Raw genomic sequence first — 20622 nt, forward strand, 5'->3', positions numbered from 1 at the left:
CAAGTTCGGGCGGCGGCGGAGCAAAAAAAAAAAAACGGTCAAAAAATTAAAAAAAAATAATGGCGCCCATTTTTTCGTCCGCTTCTTCCTCTCCTCTCCCTCCTTCACCCTACCTTGCCTTACTTGAGAGCTTCAGCCCGTGCCTTCCGCCGCCAGCTGATTGGGTGTTTGTGGTGTATGCGTTGATTCATATATGTGCATTGCGGTTGTGTATTGTTATTGGTGGGTGTTAGCATTTATTAATTTGTGTGTGACCTTGAGACGCTGTGGGAGAAGCTGGATTGGGATTTACAGTGTTATCGGTGTATTGATGGTTTATTTTATTTCGTGCCGCTGCTGATGAGACCATTCGATGCCCGTGGCAATCGAGGGTGACGAAGCCTATTTAAAACAAGCGTAGGAGAACGTCTAACACTAAACTAATATTTTTTTATTAGAACATGTTTGATGCTTCAATGACCTTCTAAGCATCATGTAACACGGCGTATAGTGGCAATATTTTTTTTTTAATGTGCAGAAATCTGTCTCGAGTTTTGGGTCTCGACACACACACGCACACAGCGCGGGGAAAGTGACCGTTCACTCTATCATGTCGCGATCCCCCACCCCGCCCGGCCCTTTGGATGAGGATGCGATACAAGAAAGCTGAACCAGCCGTTCTACCGATACGGTAGCCGTAATCGATCATGCGGGGTGGGGGGGGGTCTGGTGTGGGGGAGGGGGGGAGGGCGTACTTGCGTTCGCGCTTTCGTGGGTGCGTGCTTGCGTTTGCGCTTTCGCGGGTGCCTGTCCGCGTACACGCGTACGTGCATGTGTGCGTGTGTGTGTGCGTGCGTGTGTGCTCGCGTGCGTGTGTGTGTGTTTTTGTGTGTGTGTGCGTGCGTGTGGAAACCCCAAAACTATATGATTCTGATGCGTACATTTTCATCCGCTGCGGCTATAAAGTCCATGCATTTTCGATTTCGCTACCTGAGAGACAACACAACTATCGGATTGGCACTACGATCTTTGCGATCGGTTCTGCTGTTGGGGGTGTTAAAAAGGCACACGATCGAAGCAAACGTGCATGTGATATGTAGCAAATTTCTTTCGCGCATATGGTGCTGCACCTGCCCGTCCAGAATCTGGCGGCTTGTTGGTTTGGAGAAGTTATCATGACGCCGATTGACCGGCATTGCCTTGGAATGGGTTCGGATCGGTAGGTTCATGTTTTAGTCGAGTGAATTCCGTGCATTTGTCGCGCCACAGCGGTAGCCCGGCAGCAACAAAGTCAAGACAAACTCTTACCCGGGTGTGCTATGCTAAGTTCTTTTTATTATTATTATTATTAGTATTGGCGTAATAGCCAACGCGATCATGCCGGCCTTTTCAGGACTTGAGCCGGAGCCGGTGACTAATCCCTTGCTACGGCGGACGGTTCATACGCGGTTAGAACCCACGACGGGCATGCAGATGTGAGGAATGATGGCGGTGTCGCGGGCCCGCTCGTATCCAGCGTGCAACTTGCATACTGCCACACTGTCTCCTGCTCGATGCATACGCTGCAGGCAGGGGGAAGGATGCCACGATAAAAAAACACGGTCATGAACCAGCGGCAGACCTAACGATAGGCGGACTAGGCGGTCGCCGAAGATCTCTAGTCTGTAGTATGCCGTATGTCTACAAGTGGACAGATTATTAGCGACAAGGGCCCCCGGAAAGATGGTCTTTAGGGCTCCGTGGCTGGAGAAAACCATTTGCATCTCCCCTCCCCCCATGGCGACTACAATTTTAGGGCCTGTGACCGATTATCGTAGGGGTCCCATGGCCACCCCCCTTCCCGCCGGCAATTTAAGTATACTGTTCAATCTCCCAACAGCTGTGTGCCACTACCCCCTCCTCCCTGTCATCAGTTACCATTGACAGGGGCCTCAATTCGTCTTTCCGCCTTTCATGAACACCTTCCTTTCTTTGACCGATGGATCATAACATTTCGGAAGAAAACACATTTGGCGACAGTTTTGCACACACACGCACGTTTATACCCTTGCGCAGACGGCTCAGCATATCTGTGTAATCTACAACATACGAAAGCAAAAGCTTAGTGTAACATAGTTATTCTTAATGCTTAACACGTTCAGATCGATGGCAGGCCCCACTGCCTGCCAGTGAACTTTCCAGCCTGCGTTCTAGGTGCTGGTGGAAAGGAAAGTTGATGAAAATCAGCGCCGGGATGAACGTGTTAATGCGAATTAGGATTCTGCACGTTGCACAGCAAACCCTCCATCGTGAGCTAGCGTTTCCTTAGTCATTTTTACATTGCAGTGTTTGAACTTATTGCGCTTTTTTGGTTTGATTTGTGAAAGTACAACTTCATCGCCGCAATGTTTGTTAACGGCATTTTTGGCGCCACAACAGCTCGCGAGCATTGACCACACGCGAGAAAGAGATGGCGCTATGGAGGGAAAAAGCACGGACGACGGCTGACAGCGATTGGCCGTCTGACGCACCAACACATCCAAACCTTCGGCAGCGCGCTCAGGCGAGGGGTACGAGGCGGAGCCAGGGACGGGTAGCTCGACGAGCTGCTTGACAAATTTGCCGTTGGAGGGAAAAAGATGGCATGATAAAATTCTCCGAACGGCATGATTTCTTCCGTCGCTTTGCGCAGCGGGGAGTGAACGGTCACTTTCCCCGCGCTGTGTGCGTGTGTGTGTCAAGACTCGAAAACTCGGGACAAATTACGGCACATTTGAAAAAAATATTTTTTTTTTCCATTATACACTGTGCTACATGATGCTTAGAAGGTCGTGGAAGCATCAAACATGTTTTAATTAAAAAAAATTAGATTAGTGTTAGACGTTCTCCTACGCTTGTTTTAAATAGGCTTCTTCACCCTCGATTGCCACGGGCATCGAATGGTCTCATCAGCAGCGGCACGAAATACAATAAACCATCAATACACCGATAACACTTTAAATCCCAATCCAGCTTCTCTCACAGCGTCTCAAGGTCACACACAAATAAATAAATGCTAACACCCGCCAATAACAATACACAACCGCAATGCACATACATGAATCAACGCATACACCGCAACAGCCAATCAGCTGGCGGCGGAAGGCACGGGCTGAAGCGCAAGTTAGGTAAGGCAGGTTGAGGGAGGGAGAAGAAGCGGACGAAAAAATGGACGCCAATAATTTTAAATTTTTTGACCGTTTTTTTGCTCCACCGCCATAAATAGTTCGTCCATTTCGCCAACAGAGGGCGCTAACCCTGCGCAGGAATCGCTGAAGTCCAGCGCAGGAGACCAGCCAAAATCTGCGCTGGCCAGCGCAGATTTTGGTACATTTCCTGTGCAGGAAACTGCTCGAATTTGCGCAGCGGGCAGCAAAAAATAATTTGTGAATAAATATTAATTTTTTTTTAATATCTTAAGATTTCGAGCAGATGATACCACCCAAGCGAGTAAATATATCACTTTGCGGCTGTGTTTTCGATTGATATTTCGTGCACGATTTGACAAACGAAACAGTGTACGAGATTCAGACTTTTTTCGGCACATAACCTCAACCGCGTGTTAGCCATGTTTGCTATCTTCGTTGCACGTATCTTCGTTACCATTAGACATTTTGACATTAAATAGTTTTTACATTTTTGATGTTTATATGAATGATACGATACGAAACAACTCAACGGATTTAAATGGAAACTAAACATAATAGTCAAAAAGAAATACATATGATTTGCTTCAACGCTTGGCTTGGAGAGCGAAATGGTTCAAATGAAAGAACCACACATACAGTCATATATTGCTAGTCAAATTATGAGACTGTGTGAGTTATCGTCCGAAAATTTCCGCTTGGGCACTTGCAACCATCGCAATGTTTGACGGGCGCCTTCTAAGGCGACTAACCGTATTAATACACGATGCGTAATCTCAATTTGCGCATATATTCGTTTTGTCAAAAAATATATCATATCGCTATGAACGTCATTTCCATACATTTTCAGATTGCGCCAAGATTGCGCATACATTTTCAAGATTAGGGTAACTGTACCAGTTTTCAGCAGTGTACCTATTTTCGGCAGTGTTCCTATTTTCGGCAGGGTAGCTAAAAACGTGAAATTCTGCACAAACGCGGTAGAAGTTTTCACAAAACACAATTTTGTAGTGAAAGTGTACTTATTTGTTATTCACATACGAAGATTCACACCATTTCATTGCGTATTTTTCAAAACATTAAATAAGTTGTGCTTTTTTTCGGCAGATTTGCTGTCAGCCAATAGTTCGGCAGGTTTTGTGATTAAGAGAACCAGAATAGTAAAACATTGAATAAGTGGTGTATAATAAAGATTTTTTGCTTATTTATTTTATTCTATCTTGTTCAGAATTTAAAAATCACGATAAAAAGTTATTTTTCATTTTACATGCTGCCGAAAATAGGTACAGGCGGTGCCCGAGATACATGGTTAATGGGGACCGAAAACGGCCGCAAAATATCGCGTATCTCGAATTTCCGCGTAAGTCGAATCTCGTGATGTCCGGGCTAAATATAGTTAATTTTTGCGTAATTTTGCAAGCATGGAATGGTTTTAGCCACTCAATAAATTATTTCATATGATTCTGACTGAATTTTACAGTTTTAAACCTTTAGAATTAGTTTTAAACATTCGATCAAAAGGGAAATTATTCGGCATTTGACAATTGATGTGTCAAATCAGTACAATTTGCTCAAAGAACTGTCAAATTTAGAAAACCGCGTATCTTCGAATTCGTGTATAAGAGGTACCGTGTATCTCGGGAACCGCCTGTAAACAGTAAATGTTCATTTTTGACAGCTCAATGTTGTAGGCTGCTGCCGAAACTCGGAACAATAACACACCTTGGATTTGGCTGAATATTCCTTTTAAACTTGATCAGAACACTACAATGCGTATGTCGACACATAATATGACCTTTCTTGTACCAAATATCACCAATTTTACGACAAACAATGCACTCACTTAAGAGAATATTACAAATAATAAATATTTGTAAGCCAGTTCGCACAGTACGCTGTAACCATCAAACTCGTCACTAGTGCCAACCGCTGACTCCAGGGTCTCTGGCACCAATGACTGGCTCCAGGACACTACCTTCCGAAGCAGGAGAATTTAATGTATCCCTTACGTAGCTCGCCAAGAACCAACTAGTGGATCCGGCGCACTACTTATCGGAACACAACTGCAACATGCATATGCCCAGTTCCACTAGTGCCAATGGTTGGCTCTAGGGTACTACCTTCCGAAGCAGGTGAACCTAATGTATCTGGAATTGGCCACTTACAATCATCAATGAGTGAATCCTGTTGTGACCTCCCAGACCATGTGCAAACCGTAAATTCCCCCAAATAGATCCCGAATGTCCACTTCACCGCGCGCGTGTCTCAAACCTATGTTGTCTCTTTCTTATATATTTTTTTCTAATTAAATTTTTCATATATAAAGAAAAAATCTTATCATCATCATCAAGATCGTGATGACAACTGTAGTTACACATTACATAGTGACATAGGACATCTACACATATTTCACGTTACACAGTTTGCTTAACATAAATGACGCACTTACGTTTGAAATCAAATAAGTTTCTCGCATTCTTAATTTCTCCGGGTAATCTGTTGTACCGTTGAATCCCTTTGAAGAACAAAGAGTTTCTGGCACTTTGTGACTGCAAGTTGGGTACAGTATCGGACAGAATGATAGGACCCTAGTGTTTTCAACGCAGCATGCACCCGTTTGGACAGGTTTGTGTGTGTGTGTGTGTGTGTGTGTGTGTGTGTGTGTGTGTGTGTGTGTGTGTGTGTGTGTGTGTGTGAGTGCGCGGGTTTTTGTCTGAAGAAACGTAGCTGGACTTGGTTTCATATTGCGTTGAAAACATTCTTATTATGTGTGTTATCATGTGAAACAACGTGCGTTCACACTTGGATAAAAGCTAAAGTTTGCATCGATGGCAGCGAATGTTCTTCGAACGAGAACGCAGGTGTGCTGTTTCATGAATGTGATTGCGACAACGGTGCGAAATGGAAACGCGCACAAAATCAATGAACTCGGCATTCCCTCACAGGTGTTTCGCCAGTGCACGCCATTGAAAGGCCTGCGTGCATCTCTGCGTTGAACGTTGTGTGCGCATGGGAAAATTTGTGTGTGCATTGAGCAAGCGCGCAGGTGTTCTTTTGAATGGGCGTTTTGTTTCATGAGCGCGGCAGTATTCTGTTCGGTTTTGAATGGGTAGATGCTCACTCGCTTACTCATAGATAGTTTTTATCCATACGCTTTTTTGCTGCTCGACAACGATGTGATGCATCGCGTATAAAAGCAGAACGCAAGCAGTGCACGGCATCAGTCGTGTCCAAGTTTTTAACCAGTGTGTTCTTGACGGTCTAAGCAAGCAATTTTATTACAATGGGTCGCGGTAAACATTGTACCGATTATCAGCGCCATATCATTAAGCGAATGGCGGCTGCTGGCATTAAGCGCAGAACGATCGAGTTCGTGATGGAACGATCGCGCACCTTTGTGGCAAACGCGCTTCGGACAACCGAAACGCGCAAGTCACCCGGACGTCCTCGGAAGACCACGGCGGAGGAAGACCGTAAGATCGTGAACATATCGAAGAAACATCCGTTTAGCTCGGCACCAGAGATCCGAGGCAGACTGAAATTGGCGGTGACGCCGAGAACAGTTCAGCGAAGATTGGTCAGTGCCGGGCTACTCGCGCGAGTGCCACGCAAAGTGCCCAATTTAACACCTGCGCATAAAAACGCACGGGTGTTATTTGCAATTGAGCACATGTTCTTCGATGAGGAGGATTGGCGCAGGGTTTTGTGGTCAGACGAGTCGAAATTCAATCGACAGGGGTCGGACGGACGCAGGTTGGTTCGGCGCCCTGTTAATTGTGCTCTTGATCCGAAGTACTGCTTCAAAACTTTCAAGCATGGCGGTGGTAGTCTCATGGTGTGGGGATGCTTCTCCTACTATGGGATGGGTCCGTTGGTTCGAATCCACGGTAATTTAAATCGGTTTGGGTATCGAGACATTCTTGATACTCATTTGCTATCACATGCTAGGAAAAACCTTCCTCGGTCTTGGATGTTTATGCAAGACAACGATTCTAAGCATACTTCCGGGACTGTCCAAACTTGGCTTGCTGACAACAATGTCAAAACAATGAAGTGGCCTGCCCTTAGCCCGGATCTCAATCCCATTGAGAACCTCTGGGCAATATTCAAGAAGAGGCTGGGTAAAAAAATACCGGAAGATCTGGATCAACTCTTCGATCACATGCAAGAGGTGTGGAGAAAGATTCCACCTGAAACGATCCAGAAACTGGTGATGTCGATGCGTCAACGCATGATAAATGTCATCGTGGGCGACGGCAATAAGATCAAGAACTGAGCTTATTGCATTTTTGAATAGGGATCACTGCTCGCGAGGGCGGTGGTCCTGCTAATTACAACAAAAACCTAACCCAAAACACAAAAAAACTACTAACAAATCTATCCGAAACGACATACTTGTGAAACAGACACACACACCAATACACATTCAAACATACATACACACACACATGCACACACACACATACACACACACACACACACACACACACACACACACACACACACACACACACACACATACACACATGCACACACACACAAACACAAACACTCACAAACCACACATAAACCTGTCCCAACGGGTGCATGCTGCGTTGAAAACACTAGGGTCCTATCATTCTGTCCGATACTGTACCCTCGGCTCATTAGCCCTGCGTGTGCAGTGCCGGTGGACGTCGTACCCCCGAATTATGCTCTCCCCAGATACCCAGGCAACAGGCCTTTTAACATTTTAAAAATAAAGATCATGGTCTGGTATACAATCCTCTGCTCTACCGACATCCATTGAAGGATATCTAGCATAACAGTGGTCGGCGTACGTCGACCGCACCCTAGTACTAACCTCATGATGCGATTTTGCAACCTTTGAAGCCTTTTAATTTCCTCCTTTGTTGCCAAGAAATAGAATGGACGAGCAAAAGTCAAAGTGCGGCGATACTAATGATTTGTAGAGGTGAACTTTCCCAAAGAAGTCGAGATCCTTCGCCAATCTACTTATTACTCCACACTTCTTAGCCACTTTAGCGATGACCCAGTCAATGTGAGCGTGGAACTTTAACCTGTCATCTAGGATTACCCCTAAGTATTTGGGCTATCTAACTCTTTCGATTCGTTCCCAATCAAAAAACTGTCAAAACGGGCCAAAATAAGCAACATTAAATTAATAATTAAAGTGCTTTTTAACACCAATCTTAGGAAAGTAAGATTGTTAAATTGCTTTAAACATTTTTTGTACATATTTACATTGATAAAAACATTTTCTGACCCGTATTAGCGCTGCCGAAAATAGGAACACAGCTTGCCGAAAATAGGAACAGACTGCCGAAAATAGGAGCAAAATCAATGTTTGCATTTTCATGAATATTTATGAAAAAGGGCTTTGAACCGGCAAATAAAAAATAGTGTAACATACTATGATAGTTTATCAACCAGAATAACATCACTTTCATGAAAAATAATAAAAAATGTTTATGTGTGAGCAATTTTTGTGAAGCTACTGCACTAGCCTGCCGTAAACTGGTACAGTTACCCTACACAGCAATTATCCGCAGTACGCGATACTCGATATACGCGAATTCGCAGTACGCGATTCTTCTAAATTTGACAGCTCCATGTGTTTTTTGCAAATATTTTAATTTTTTGAAATATGATATGCTCTTTTTGAATTTCTTTCGTGTTCTTAATACATTTTTCATTAAATTTGTGCAAAAGATACCTATTGTATAACAAAAAAATTTAATGCAAAACTCTGTGGCGATATTTTTCAACCCTCGAACCGGTAGTGTAAACTATTTTTCCATAGGAATCCGCTATACGCGAAAACTCGAGATACGTTATTGCGCTCGGTCCCGTACGATAGCGTATATCGGATAATGACTGTATGTCCGAGATATATAAATAATTGTTGACAGATAAATATATCAAACCGATCCGTTTGACAGATAAATATATAAATAATATATAATATATAAATATATATAAATATAAGATAAATCTCAGATTGCGCATCGTTTATTGATATGGTAAGGCCTTAAATGCCCTTCTGAATGCCTTCAAAGCCGTGTAATGCTGGTAGGGATGTTTAAGTGATTTTTAACTAGGATCCATCCAGCAAACATCCAGTTAAAAAGCATTTCTGTTAAAACGCGTCTAGTTAGCGAAAACTTCTAACGTGAAACGCGTCTTACTGTAGCAAAAACTTATAAATTTGTGAGTTCGTTGAGCAAATTGTACTGATTTAACACATCAACTGTCAAATGCAAAATACTGGCACCCACAGTCTGACAACCGCTCCATAGTATATTTACAAAATTCCACAACTCGGTTGCAACTCTCCGTTATTTGATAGCAAACATCCAATGCCGGTTTGAAAGATTCTCTTAAGGCCGGGGGACATTGCCCGTACTCGCTAGTGTAATTTTTATTTTCACTAGCGCATCTGGCGACAAACAGCCAAAACTTATAAATTTGTGAGTTCGTTGAGCAAATTGTACTGATTTAACACATCAACTGTCAAATGCAAAATACTGGCACCCACAGTCTGACAACCGCTCCATAGTATATTTACAAAATTCCACAACTCGGTTGCAACTCTCCGTTATTTGATAGCAAACATCCAATGCCGGTTTGAAAGATTCTCTTAAGGCCGGGGGACATTGCCCGTACTCGCTAGTGTAATTTTTATTTTCACTAGCGCATCTGGCGACAAACAGCCATGTTTGTATAATTTATGTGTCAAAATTATTCATACTTGGTGTCTCATCAAGTTTCAACCAGGCTACTTGTATGTTGAAATGTTGATAAACGCCCATAAATTACAACAAAGTAGGCCGTTAATTGTTGTTGTTGGAAAAATCGTCACTCATACAAAGCGCTGGGAAACATAATTCCCCATCTTCCTATCTCTATCAATTATTGGGTAAAATTTAGTGTTGGGAATTTCGTTAAAAAAAGGAACAGAACGGAACTAGTTAATTTTTCAAAAAGAACGGAACGTGAACCTGGGGTGCAAAAGTACCGACCCAGAGCTTAGAAGCCAAACTGTCATCCAGGGGGGGGGGGGGGGGGTTTGCTTGTTATAGGATATGAAAAGGCGATTCTTAAATCTGAAACCATTGTTCGTTCCCGATTGTAGCACATCACTACTGTTTTCCTGATTGTAGCCCATCACTACTTTCGCTAATCGCTATAAATTGTTATATAAATAAGGCGGTAAGGTAAATTCAATCTCAAACAAAGAGGCGAATGAGCTAGACCTCAAAGTCTCTATAAAAATAAGTAAAAGAAAAGAAAGAAAGAAAGAAAAATCTCAAACACTATTGTCATTCAAATCCTAAAGCAAGCAGCATGCTTCTCTCATCGAAAGAAAAACTCCTTGGCACACGCGTGGCACAGAACTCCAAGCAAAAAACACTCAGCTTGGTAACAAAAAGCACACAATCGGCTCTTTTCAGAGCCACTGCAACAGTTCTTAAGAACATCTTAAACAAAAAAAAAAAAGAAAAACATTCACAACGTAGGGTTCCGTACCAAACATTTTGGTGCCGACAACCAGGATTAGAGTATCCTAAAACATTGTGTGCGTTCTGTGGCCACCGTGTATTCCAAGTGTAACGTTGTGCACCGGTTTGTGCGCAACATAAAGTGCATTCGCGGCGCGTAGCGCTTCACAAAGCGACACATAGTGTGTATGGGTGCGCTCGCGAATAAATGTGTACCACTCAGCGTACAAAACGCGTACCAAAAAGTGTGTGTTCAGTGCGCGTCATTCTCAAACTCATTCGCGGCGCGTAGCGCTTCTCAAAGCAACACATAGTGTGTATGTGTGCGCTCGCGAATAATTGTGTACCACTCAGTGTACAAAACGCGTCCCGTCCGGCAAAATGAGTGTATTTTTTGAGTGATTTGAGTACCGTCCCCCGTTAGCAGTTACTCTTGGAGGAATGACGGTGCGCTCTGCAGTTCTCAAAGTGTTCTTGTTCTTTCCAGTCATGCTACCAACACATTCAAAGATATTTGTTTCTTTCGTTTCTTTCATGCATAGACACGATCGCAAATACGCACTTATTCTAACAACAAACACAAACACGGTAATTTTTTATTTCATTAAACACTTTATTGAAACATAAATTACACTTTCACAACACATTTAGAATCCTTCATACTCACGAATGGCGTCATACTGAAAAGTACCGGGTCGAGCCAGGCTGCGGGAAACTTGTCGACAATCTACGTTGCCTCTGTTCAGCAAATTCTTGCCTGTCGATGCATGCACTGCATGTGCGTCTGTGCACACTGTTTGTTCACTTCACACTTTACCAAAACACACCGGCGCATGAGACTTTGCACGAAATGCGCACCAGCGCACAAACACTGCGCGCGGGACTTAGCACAAAACGCGCACAACCATCTCCGACAAAGCGTCGCACTGTACTGGCGGTTTTGTACGCGTAGGAGGGGGAACACACGGAGCGATGGTTCGATGCTGACGTGTAAGCGAGACAACGCGATGTGACGAGCAGCTCCAAGTTGTTGAGCTCGCTGAAAGAAGACACACACATTCACAGATGGCTCGTCAAAGCACGGTATTTGTGAAGCGCGCGTGAAGGCCGAGGGGTATGAGGAAGCTTGAGGAAGCAAGGAGAAACGCGCTGCGATGAGAGTTCGCATTCTGATTTACACGCGCGCTTCACAAATACCGTGCTTTGACGAGCCATCTGTGAATGTGTGTGTCTTCTTTCAGCGAGCTCAACAACTTGGAGCTGCTCGTCACATCGCGTTGTCTCGCTTACACGTCAGCATCGAACCATCGCTCCGTGTTTTCCCCCTCCTACGCGTACAAAACCACCAGTACAGCGCGACGCTTTGTCGGAGATGGCTGTGCGCGTTTTGTGCTAAGTCCTGCGCGCAGTGTTTGTGCGCTGGTGCGCATTTCGTGCAAAGTCTCGTGCGCCGGTGTGTTTTGGTAAAGTGTGAAGTGAACAAACAGTGTGCACAGACGCACATGCAGTGCATGCATCGACAGGCAAGAATTTGCTGAACAGAGGCAACGTAGATTGTCCACAAGTTTCCCGCAGCCTGGCTCGACCCGGTACTTTTCAGTATGACGCCATTCGTGAGTATGAAGGATTCTAAATGTGTTGTGAAAGTGTAATTTATGTTTCAATAAAGTGTTTAATGAAATAAAAAATTACCGTGTTTGTGTTTGTTGTTAGAATAAGTGCGTATTTGCGATCGTGTCTATGCATGAAAGAAAACGAGAAACGAAAGAAACAAATATCTTTGGATGTGTTGGTAGCATGACTGGAAAGAACACGAACACATTGAGAACTGCAGAGCGCACCGTGCGTTCCGGGTGGGGAGGGGGAAGGCTCGCGCGAGGGTGTAACTCATTCCTCCAAGAGTAACTGCTAACGGGGGACGGTACTCAAATCACTCAAAAAATACACTCATTTTGCCGGACGGGTAGCGCTTCACAAGCGACACACAGTGTGTGTGTGTGTGTGTGTGTGTGTGTGCTCGCGAATAATCGTGTACCACTCAGTGTACAAAAGGCGCTTCACAATTCGTGTGATCCATGCGCATTATCCTTGATGCCCGCTTGGCAAAATGTCGCGCGACATGCATGCTTGAAATCGATGCCTGCTAACATTTTATTTCAAGCATCCTGAGTGACCCAGCGTGAGCGCTGAGCGCACCTCCCCTCATTCTCAATGCCGCGTTTTTGGTTAATCCTCGCTCCCACCCTTTTTTCCTTCTCATCAACGGACCCACCATTCCCGCGAGCGTAGGCCGACCAAAAAATTCCAGGAAATTCCTACAGTAAGTGTGCAGTTTTTGATTCACAGTACTGTTTGGCAAAATATCAATTCTTGATGGCGCGTACTGGCGATCAAATCGTTAGTTGCTTGATCCACCGATGGTGCGTGCTGTTGGAAGAGAAACACTTGCTTGATGCGTTTGCCTGAGGAATGAAAGATATATTGAGCATTAGAATGGCAAACAAAACTAGTATTATTTAAAACTTACCGATCACGAAGATATTTTAAATTAAACGGCGACTCTGTATGCGCTATCCATCTGCTTTGATCTGTTATCAGGAGCTTTGGTGATGAAATAGCTACGTGTGATGGAAAATAATAGAAGATTAAACAAACATTGAAAGCAGTACGATTGTTAGAACATGAACATCATTTGGAAGATTCTTCTTCTTATGCATGCACTTACCCGTAGATCATGTAACAAAACAAACTGCATTTACGCCTGCGTTGACATCTTTCACGATTAACTTAACCACTTTTCTATTATCATTTCATAATTTTCGCTGCATCTTCCGGCACCGATCCTTCCAAAATGAAATTTGCATTCGTTCTGGCAATGAGTTTCGAACGATCACAACACAGCGCGAGAGTGAAGAATACAAAGTAAATGGCACTACGTACAAGTGTTGATCATATGGTCAAAATAGAGTATAATGGAATTTATTTTACTTCAAATGAATTGATTTTATTCTAATTTACATTTCTACTATTGTTATCAGCCTAGTTGTTAATGTTTAAAATTTTGATGAAGTGAAAACATCATTACCAGATAAATGAAACGATAATCGACGCATTTTGACCATTGTGAGAAAACCTCACGAATGTTCGTATACGGTGTGCAACTCGTTTTCTTTCCCAATATTAGAATAATTTGTGTCGGTTATGGAATTAAATGCGACTCGTTCAAATGTCCGTTTGCTACTGTATATTCAATTGTCAAGAGTTCATTACATAATTCATTTTGAGTTCATTCTGTTATCCTTATCTATGCCAATGAGTTCATTTCCTATCCTATTTCTAAATTGAGTTCGAATTTCGAATTCGAACTAATTGATTCAAATGATCAATCTCCAACATTCCGGTCACCAAAGAAAGTATTTCTTTAAACATTCAGAAAATACAATTGAAAAAAAATAAGAAAATGAAGAAGTATCTCGATCTAACTTCGCCTCAGAGATGCAAATGTTGTGCAAGTGTGGTGTTGTGTTGTACAAGTTGCAAGTGTCGATCTGTCACTTCGTGTATCGTGTCGTGTGTATGTGCAGTGTGGTTGTTTACATTACGCATGTGCTTCGCGCTGATCGCCTCCTAACTTTGGTGTTCGAGGTTAATTGTCTTCACCTATGTTTGGATTTGGAAGGATTGCCAATCTAGCTGCTGCGCGTACTATCTCCTTTCCTGCAGCTGTACGAAGTGTTACTACTCTAACAATGCCGTCCTTTCCTGGGTGCAATCGTGTTATTCTACCCATTGGCCACAAGGTAGGTGGTATATTGTCTTCCTTTATGATTACCAATTGCCCTTCTTCTAGCGACACTGGTGGAACTATTAAACGTTTGGCCCGGGCCTGAAGCTGCTGCAAGTATTCCGGATACCAACGCGACCATATATGCTGCATATGCTTTTGCACCAAATCAAATTCCTTCAATCTATTGGCTGACACCTGACTCCTATCAACTTGTGGCAACGCCAGCATGTTCGACCCTACCAAAAAATGACCCGGAGTGAGTGGTTGCGTGTCCGAAGGCTCACTAGAAAGTGGAATCAGGGGTCTTGAATTTAAGCACTGTTCGACCTGCGCTAGCAATGTTACCATTCCCTCCTGAGTGAGGCTCGTACTTCCTATCGTGCGAATTAGGTGCTGTTTTGCGGATCGTACAGCAGCCTCCCACAGTCCTCCGAAGTGTGGCGCCCTAGGTGGAATAAACTTCCAATGAATTTCTTCATTGGCACACCAGTTGAAGATTTCGATGCGTTCGCTATTGCTGCACTTAAACATCTCGTAGAGGCGATGAAGTTCGTGTGCAGCCCCCTTAAACGTAGTGGCATTATCTGAATGCAGTTCCGCGATTTTGCCTCTGCGAGCCACGAAGTGCCTTAGTGCTGCCAAAAATGCCGCCGTAGTGAGATCATTCACCAACTCAATGTGGACCGCTCGTGTTGCAAAGCACACGAAGATGGCGATGTATGCCTTGGTGGGACTTCTATTGCGAACAGGCGACTTCAGCAATACCGGACCGCAATAGTCCACACCACTGACAGCAAACGGTCTCGTGTGTGTAACCCTTGATGTTGGAAGATCTGCAACGGATTGTTGCACCAGTGTAGGTTTGGCCTTGAAACACTTGTGACACCGATGGAAAACCGACTTGGTCAAATTACGGCCACCGATTATCCAGAAGCGTTCACGAAGGATGGATAATAAGTGTTCAGGACCGGTGTGCATATACTTCTGGTGATACGCGACTGCTAACAATGCTGCGAGCGGGTGTTTTGCAGAAAGAAGTATGGGATGCTTCGCGTATTCTGCTATTTGTGCGTTGCGAAGCCGGCCACCAACAGGCAGGATTCCCGCCTCATCAATAAAGGGGGACAACCATTTCAGCTTTGAATTGCGTGGTAGATCCTTGCCGTTTTTAACCGCGGGTAAATCATCCGCAAATGAATCTTGCTGAGCTAACCGACACAACTGAAGCTCAGCTTGGATGAGTTCGTCTCGAGAAGGAGGTGCAATCAATGTAATCATGTCCTGAATCGAAGCATGACCCTTGGCTGTCGGTGACATAATTGCGGGTTTCGGTGTCCTCATGCATTGCACAAAACGTAAACAATACGCCATGGTTCGACGAAGTTTGAGGTAGGTTGAAAACCGTGCAAATAGCTTATTGTTGAAATCGTCCTCCATCGACATTGCAGCTATTTGTGATTGTGTAATACGTTCTTCTTCTATTGATGCGGTTTCTTCAATTGCAGGTTCTCTTATAGGCCATTCTTCCTGTTTGCTGCTCAGCCAATGTGGCCCATGCCACCATCGTTCACAGGATTGCAATTTGTCTGGTAGTAGACCTCGCGATGCATCGTCTGCTGGGTTGTCTACACCAGGAACATGCCTCCAGCACTTGATCCGAGTTTCTCCTTGAATTTGTGCCACCCTGTTGGCAACGAAAGGTTTCCACCTCCGTGGTGCTGAATTGAGCCAATGTAGCACGGTCATGGAATCAGTCCAAGCGAAAGCATCGTATTCACCGTTGAGGGACTGACTGACCTTCCGGAACAGTTGCGTTGCCAACCGCGCTGCACAGAGCTCGAGTCTCGCTATAGAGTGTGTGTTCGACAACGATACTACTTTAGACTTAGCTGCCAACAGCTGTACCGATGATGTCAAATCGTTTTCTGCCCTGACGTAACAGCAAGCACCATATGCCACCTGAGAAGCATCTGCGAAAATGTGTAGCTGCTTGCCGAATTGAAGTGTAACGCGGAATGCGCACTTCCCGAAGTGAATGCAGCTTGGAATGAAATGCCGTCCATTCCTTTTGGAGATGTGATGGTAGCTCACGATCCCAATCCCATGGCTTCCCGTTTTCCTGCAACTTCCACAGCTGTTGCATAAAGAGCTTAGCGATGATAATTGTTGGACTAAGCAAGCCAAGCGGGTCAAAGATTTTGGCGATGTAGGACAAAGCTAGCCTCTTTGTCAACATCGTCGCAGCAGTTGGTAGATCGATCCGATATCGCAGCATATCAACTGCTGGCTCCCAAACCAGACCAAGCGTCGATACAAACTGGGGATCTGGCAATTCGTGAGTAGGAAGGATGGCCAGGTCTTCAGAAGGAATGCCGATTAGTGCTTCGGGTACGTTCGACACCCACTTCTTCAACACGAATCCAGCCTGCTTGAGCATCTCAGAAATCTACCTTTGCATTTCAATTGCGTCTGCCAACTCGTCTGCTTCCGTTAGCAGGTCATCCACATAAAAATCGTGCAATACAGGATCCACTGCTCGGGGGTATTGCATCTTGTGATCGAGAGCGATCTGCTTTAGCGTTCTTGTTGCTAGGAAGGGTGCGCAAGACGTGCCATATATGCCTCTATACCGAATGCGCAGGTATTCAGTGTCGCGAGAATCGTGGAGAATTTGGCGATACATTTTCTCAACGTCTGCTGAGAGTGCGACTGCGTGAGACCGGAAACGAACGATGATGGTGAACAGATCGTCTTGGATCACCGGCCCAACCAGGAGTTTGTCGTTCAAGGAGTAGCCAGAAGATGTCTTGCACGACGCGTCAAAGACTACCCTGACCTTGGTGGTTGTGCTCGATTCCTTAAGCACCGCGTGATGAGGAAGATAGTAGTGTTCACACGAATCGTCCACCGGCTCGGTGAGTTGTTTCATGTGCCCTAAGCGCTCATACTCCGACATGAAATTACTATACTCCTCCTTCATTGCAGGGTTAGACTTGAGCCGCCGTTCCACCGCTAGGAGACGACGATCAGCGATTGCTTTCGATTCTCCTAAAACGATATTCGAATTAGGATTTTGTGGTAAACGTACGACATACCTGCCAGATGGGTCTCTGGTTGTAGTAGAGATGAAATGACGTTCACACATGTCTTCCTCCAGAGATAGAGCGGGTTCGTCGAAGATGGTCTCGCTCTCCCAGAACCGCGTCAATATGGCTTCCAACGGACTGTCGCTCGTTGCCATATTACACACCCGATGTTGTTGAGACGAATACGTTGTATTTCCTGCTACCGCCCATCCAAACTGCGTTTCTACCAACCATGGCAGACCCGAACCGAGAGATTGCTTACGTCCGGTATGCAGCTCCCAGAACGTATCGCCACCGATGACCACATCGACCTTGCCTGGGATATGATACGTGGGGTCTGCTAGCGTTACATCCGGGATGTTCCACGAAGACACGTTGATTGGTGAGGTGGGAATGTCCGCCGAGGGTGTATCCAGGATCAGAAACTCCAATGAGGTGGTGAATTGAAGGTTCCTTGAACGAACGATCGCCGTGGTCGAACCCTTTATCTGCTGCCTTGAAGTTCCGATGCCAGACACTGATACATTAACTCTCGTTCGAGGTGTCATGAGCTTCCGAGCTAACGTATCCGAAATGAAGTTGGACATGGAGCCCGAATCCAGAAGCGCCCGTGCCTCATGCTTCTCTCCATAATCGTCTACGATAAACACAATAGCCGTCTCGAGAAACACCATATCATCATCTGATTGGGCTGACAAAGCGACTGTAGGTTGTTGTGTTGGTTGATGAAGCAGCGTATGATGCCGTTCCTTGCACGAACGGCAAGAATACTCGGATTTGCACGATCTCACTTGATGGGAACAACTGAGACAATTCCAGCACAATCCCTTTGACCGTGCGATTTCCCGCCGCTCCTGAGTATTTTTGGCTAAAAATACCGGGCAATTTCGAACCAGGTGATGATCTGCACACTGCAATGGACAGCTCACTTGTTGAATGGTCGATGAAACGGGAGTATTCCTTTGCACAGAAGCAGCGTTGGTTACCGACCGCCGTGGTGCGGTGGGCCGATATGCCCCGGCCACCTTGATCGGAACCACAATCCGATCGCACGAGATTCTCTGGCTCGATTTTAGGATTTGGATTCGGTCTTGCAGGAATTCGATCAACTCGCTGTACTTATCCTTTTTCTTATGCACAGAATGCCTTTCCCACGCCAGAATGGTCTCATTGTCCAGCTTCATCAGCAACATGTTGGACAAAGGCGTGTCCCATGAGTCGACAGGTTCATGCAGCTTCTGCAACCCATTCACATATCGCACGAATTCATCTACCAACGACGTCAAGCCATCGACACTTTCTGTTGCAATCGCAGGTAGGAAATGTAGCCGTCGCCAGTACTCGCGAATGAGCATCCGTGAGTTGTCGTATCGCTTAAGCAGCGCAGCCCAGGTAACAGAATATTTTTCCGTGGTCAGAGTAACATGTTCGAAGGGAACCGCAGCGTCACCTTTCAGGGACGAAAGTAAGTACTGCAGTTTTGCAATTGGCGGCAGCTCGGCACTTGCGTCAATCATCGCGACAAAGCGATCGCGGAATGACAACCACTTTGTCGAATCACCGTCGAACGTTGGTAATTCGATTTTGGGAAAACGTATGTTTGATGTGTTTGGCCGTCCAAACGCTAGGGTTGAGTTTGCCAATAAGGAGTCGTTGAGCGAATTGGCTTCCTTCCGCTGGTTTTCTCTAAGGAACGATTTTAGCCGCCGGCAGCGCTCTTCCATATCGATCCTGTCAGTAATACAGGCTTGAATCGCATCACTGGTGTCGTCATACTCTTCCAGCTTTGCCACCGCGGCAAAAAAGTCCTGTCTGTGTTGCTCCAAACCCTCCATAACCTCCGGGATTTCACCTACATTTTCGGGTTTGAAGTTCTGCTTAAAGCGCTCCAGCGCCTTAATGTTTTCCACTGCGACAAGTTTTTTGTGCTGAGCAGATTTTATCTTCTTGTCCATCTTAGCTTCCGTCAGTTTTTCACGATAATGTCTATAACGCGATATGAACGTTCACGAAACTGTAGCAATTCGAATTTACGCGGGAAAAATAAACCACGATTCACGATCACGAAAATTCGACCGATGCCCTTGCTGCAGGGCTAATGAACTTGAACGAGCGCGAGAATTCGAAATGGCGCGAATGATGACTTGCACCGTGCTCGTGATGCGGAGCGTTCCGAATTTGCCGTTGCTCTTGATGCAGAGCAAAAGAAAAACACTTAGCACGCACGTATCCGGCTCGAAGGACCAAAAATGTGAGAAAACCTCACGAATGTTCGTATACGGTGTGCAACTCGTTTTCTTTCCCGATATTAGAATAATTTGTGTCGGTTATGGAATTAAATGCGACTCGTTCAAATGTCCGTTTGCTACTGTATATTCAATTGTCAAGAGTTCATTACATAATTCATTTTGAGTTCATTCTGTTATCCTTATCTATGCCAATGAGTTCATTTCCTATCCTATTTCTAAATTGAGTTCGAATTTCGAATTCGAACTAATTAATTCAAATGATCAATCTCCAACAACCATATCGAATTATGATCGTCTTTACACATAGTATCATCTCTTGCGCTTCAGGGTCTCACGCTCAGAGCAAAAATTCTCCCATCTTCGCAACGGTGGGTGCGTTCAGCTATGGAGGGCGGGAGGATTGCGAGTGTGTGTCTCATGCACACAGCGAAATTTTGGTCAACACCTCGATGGTGGGAGCGTTTTTCCATGGGATGGGGTAGTGGAGTGCGAGTGTGTCGCATGATTCCTTCAAAACTAAGGCCAGGGGTAGCGAGAGGCATTAAAATGAGTTACTCTTTGCCAAGCGGGAGCGTTATCTCGCGGCGGATATTCTTCACAAGACATTCAATAATTGTGTATGCATTTCGCAAAATTTTGTGTACCTCCTCCGAGTACAAACGGTGCCTCACAACCTGGGTGTTCAAGGCACATTGTTTAGTGCATGCCATTTGCATCGCATAAAATTCCACGAAACTTCGCATCAAAACCTGTGTGTGTTCAACAATTCTTACTAACCGTGCAGTGCGCGTTTGTACTAACACAGTAAAGTGATTTTTTTTCTCAAGCAACCGTGTTTGCTCAGTGAACATTAAA

The 20622-nt window shown here is 44.9% G+C and overlaps 1 protein-coding gene across 1 annotated transcript; it reads right to left on the minus strand.

The window, feature by feature from the left end:
- Positions 1-16878: 16878 nt before the first annotated feature.
- LOC121601253 lies at positions 16879-19473 on the minus strand. Its single transcript, XM_041930070.1, has one exon. The coding sequence runs from the start codon at positions 19471-19473 to the stop codon at positions 16879-16881; it is 2595 nt and encodes an 864-aa protein (XP_041786004.1).
- Positions 19474-20622: the final 1149 nt, after the last annotated feature.

Source organism: Anopheles merus, unplaced genomic scaffold (assembly GCF_017562075.2).
Source record: "Anopheles merus strain MAF unplaced genomic scaffold, AmerM5.1 LNR4000048, whole genome shotgun sequence".
NCBI classification, from domain to species: Eukaryota; Metazoa; Arthropoda; class Insecta; order Diptera; family Culicidae; genus Anopheles; species Anopheles merus.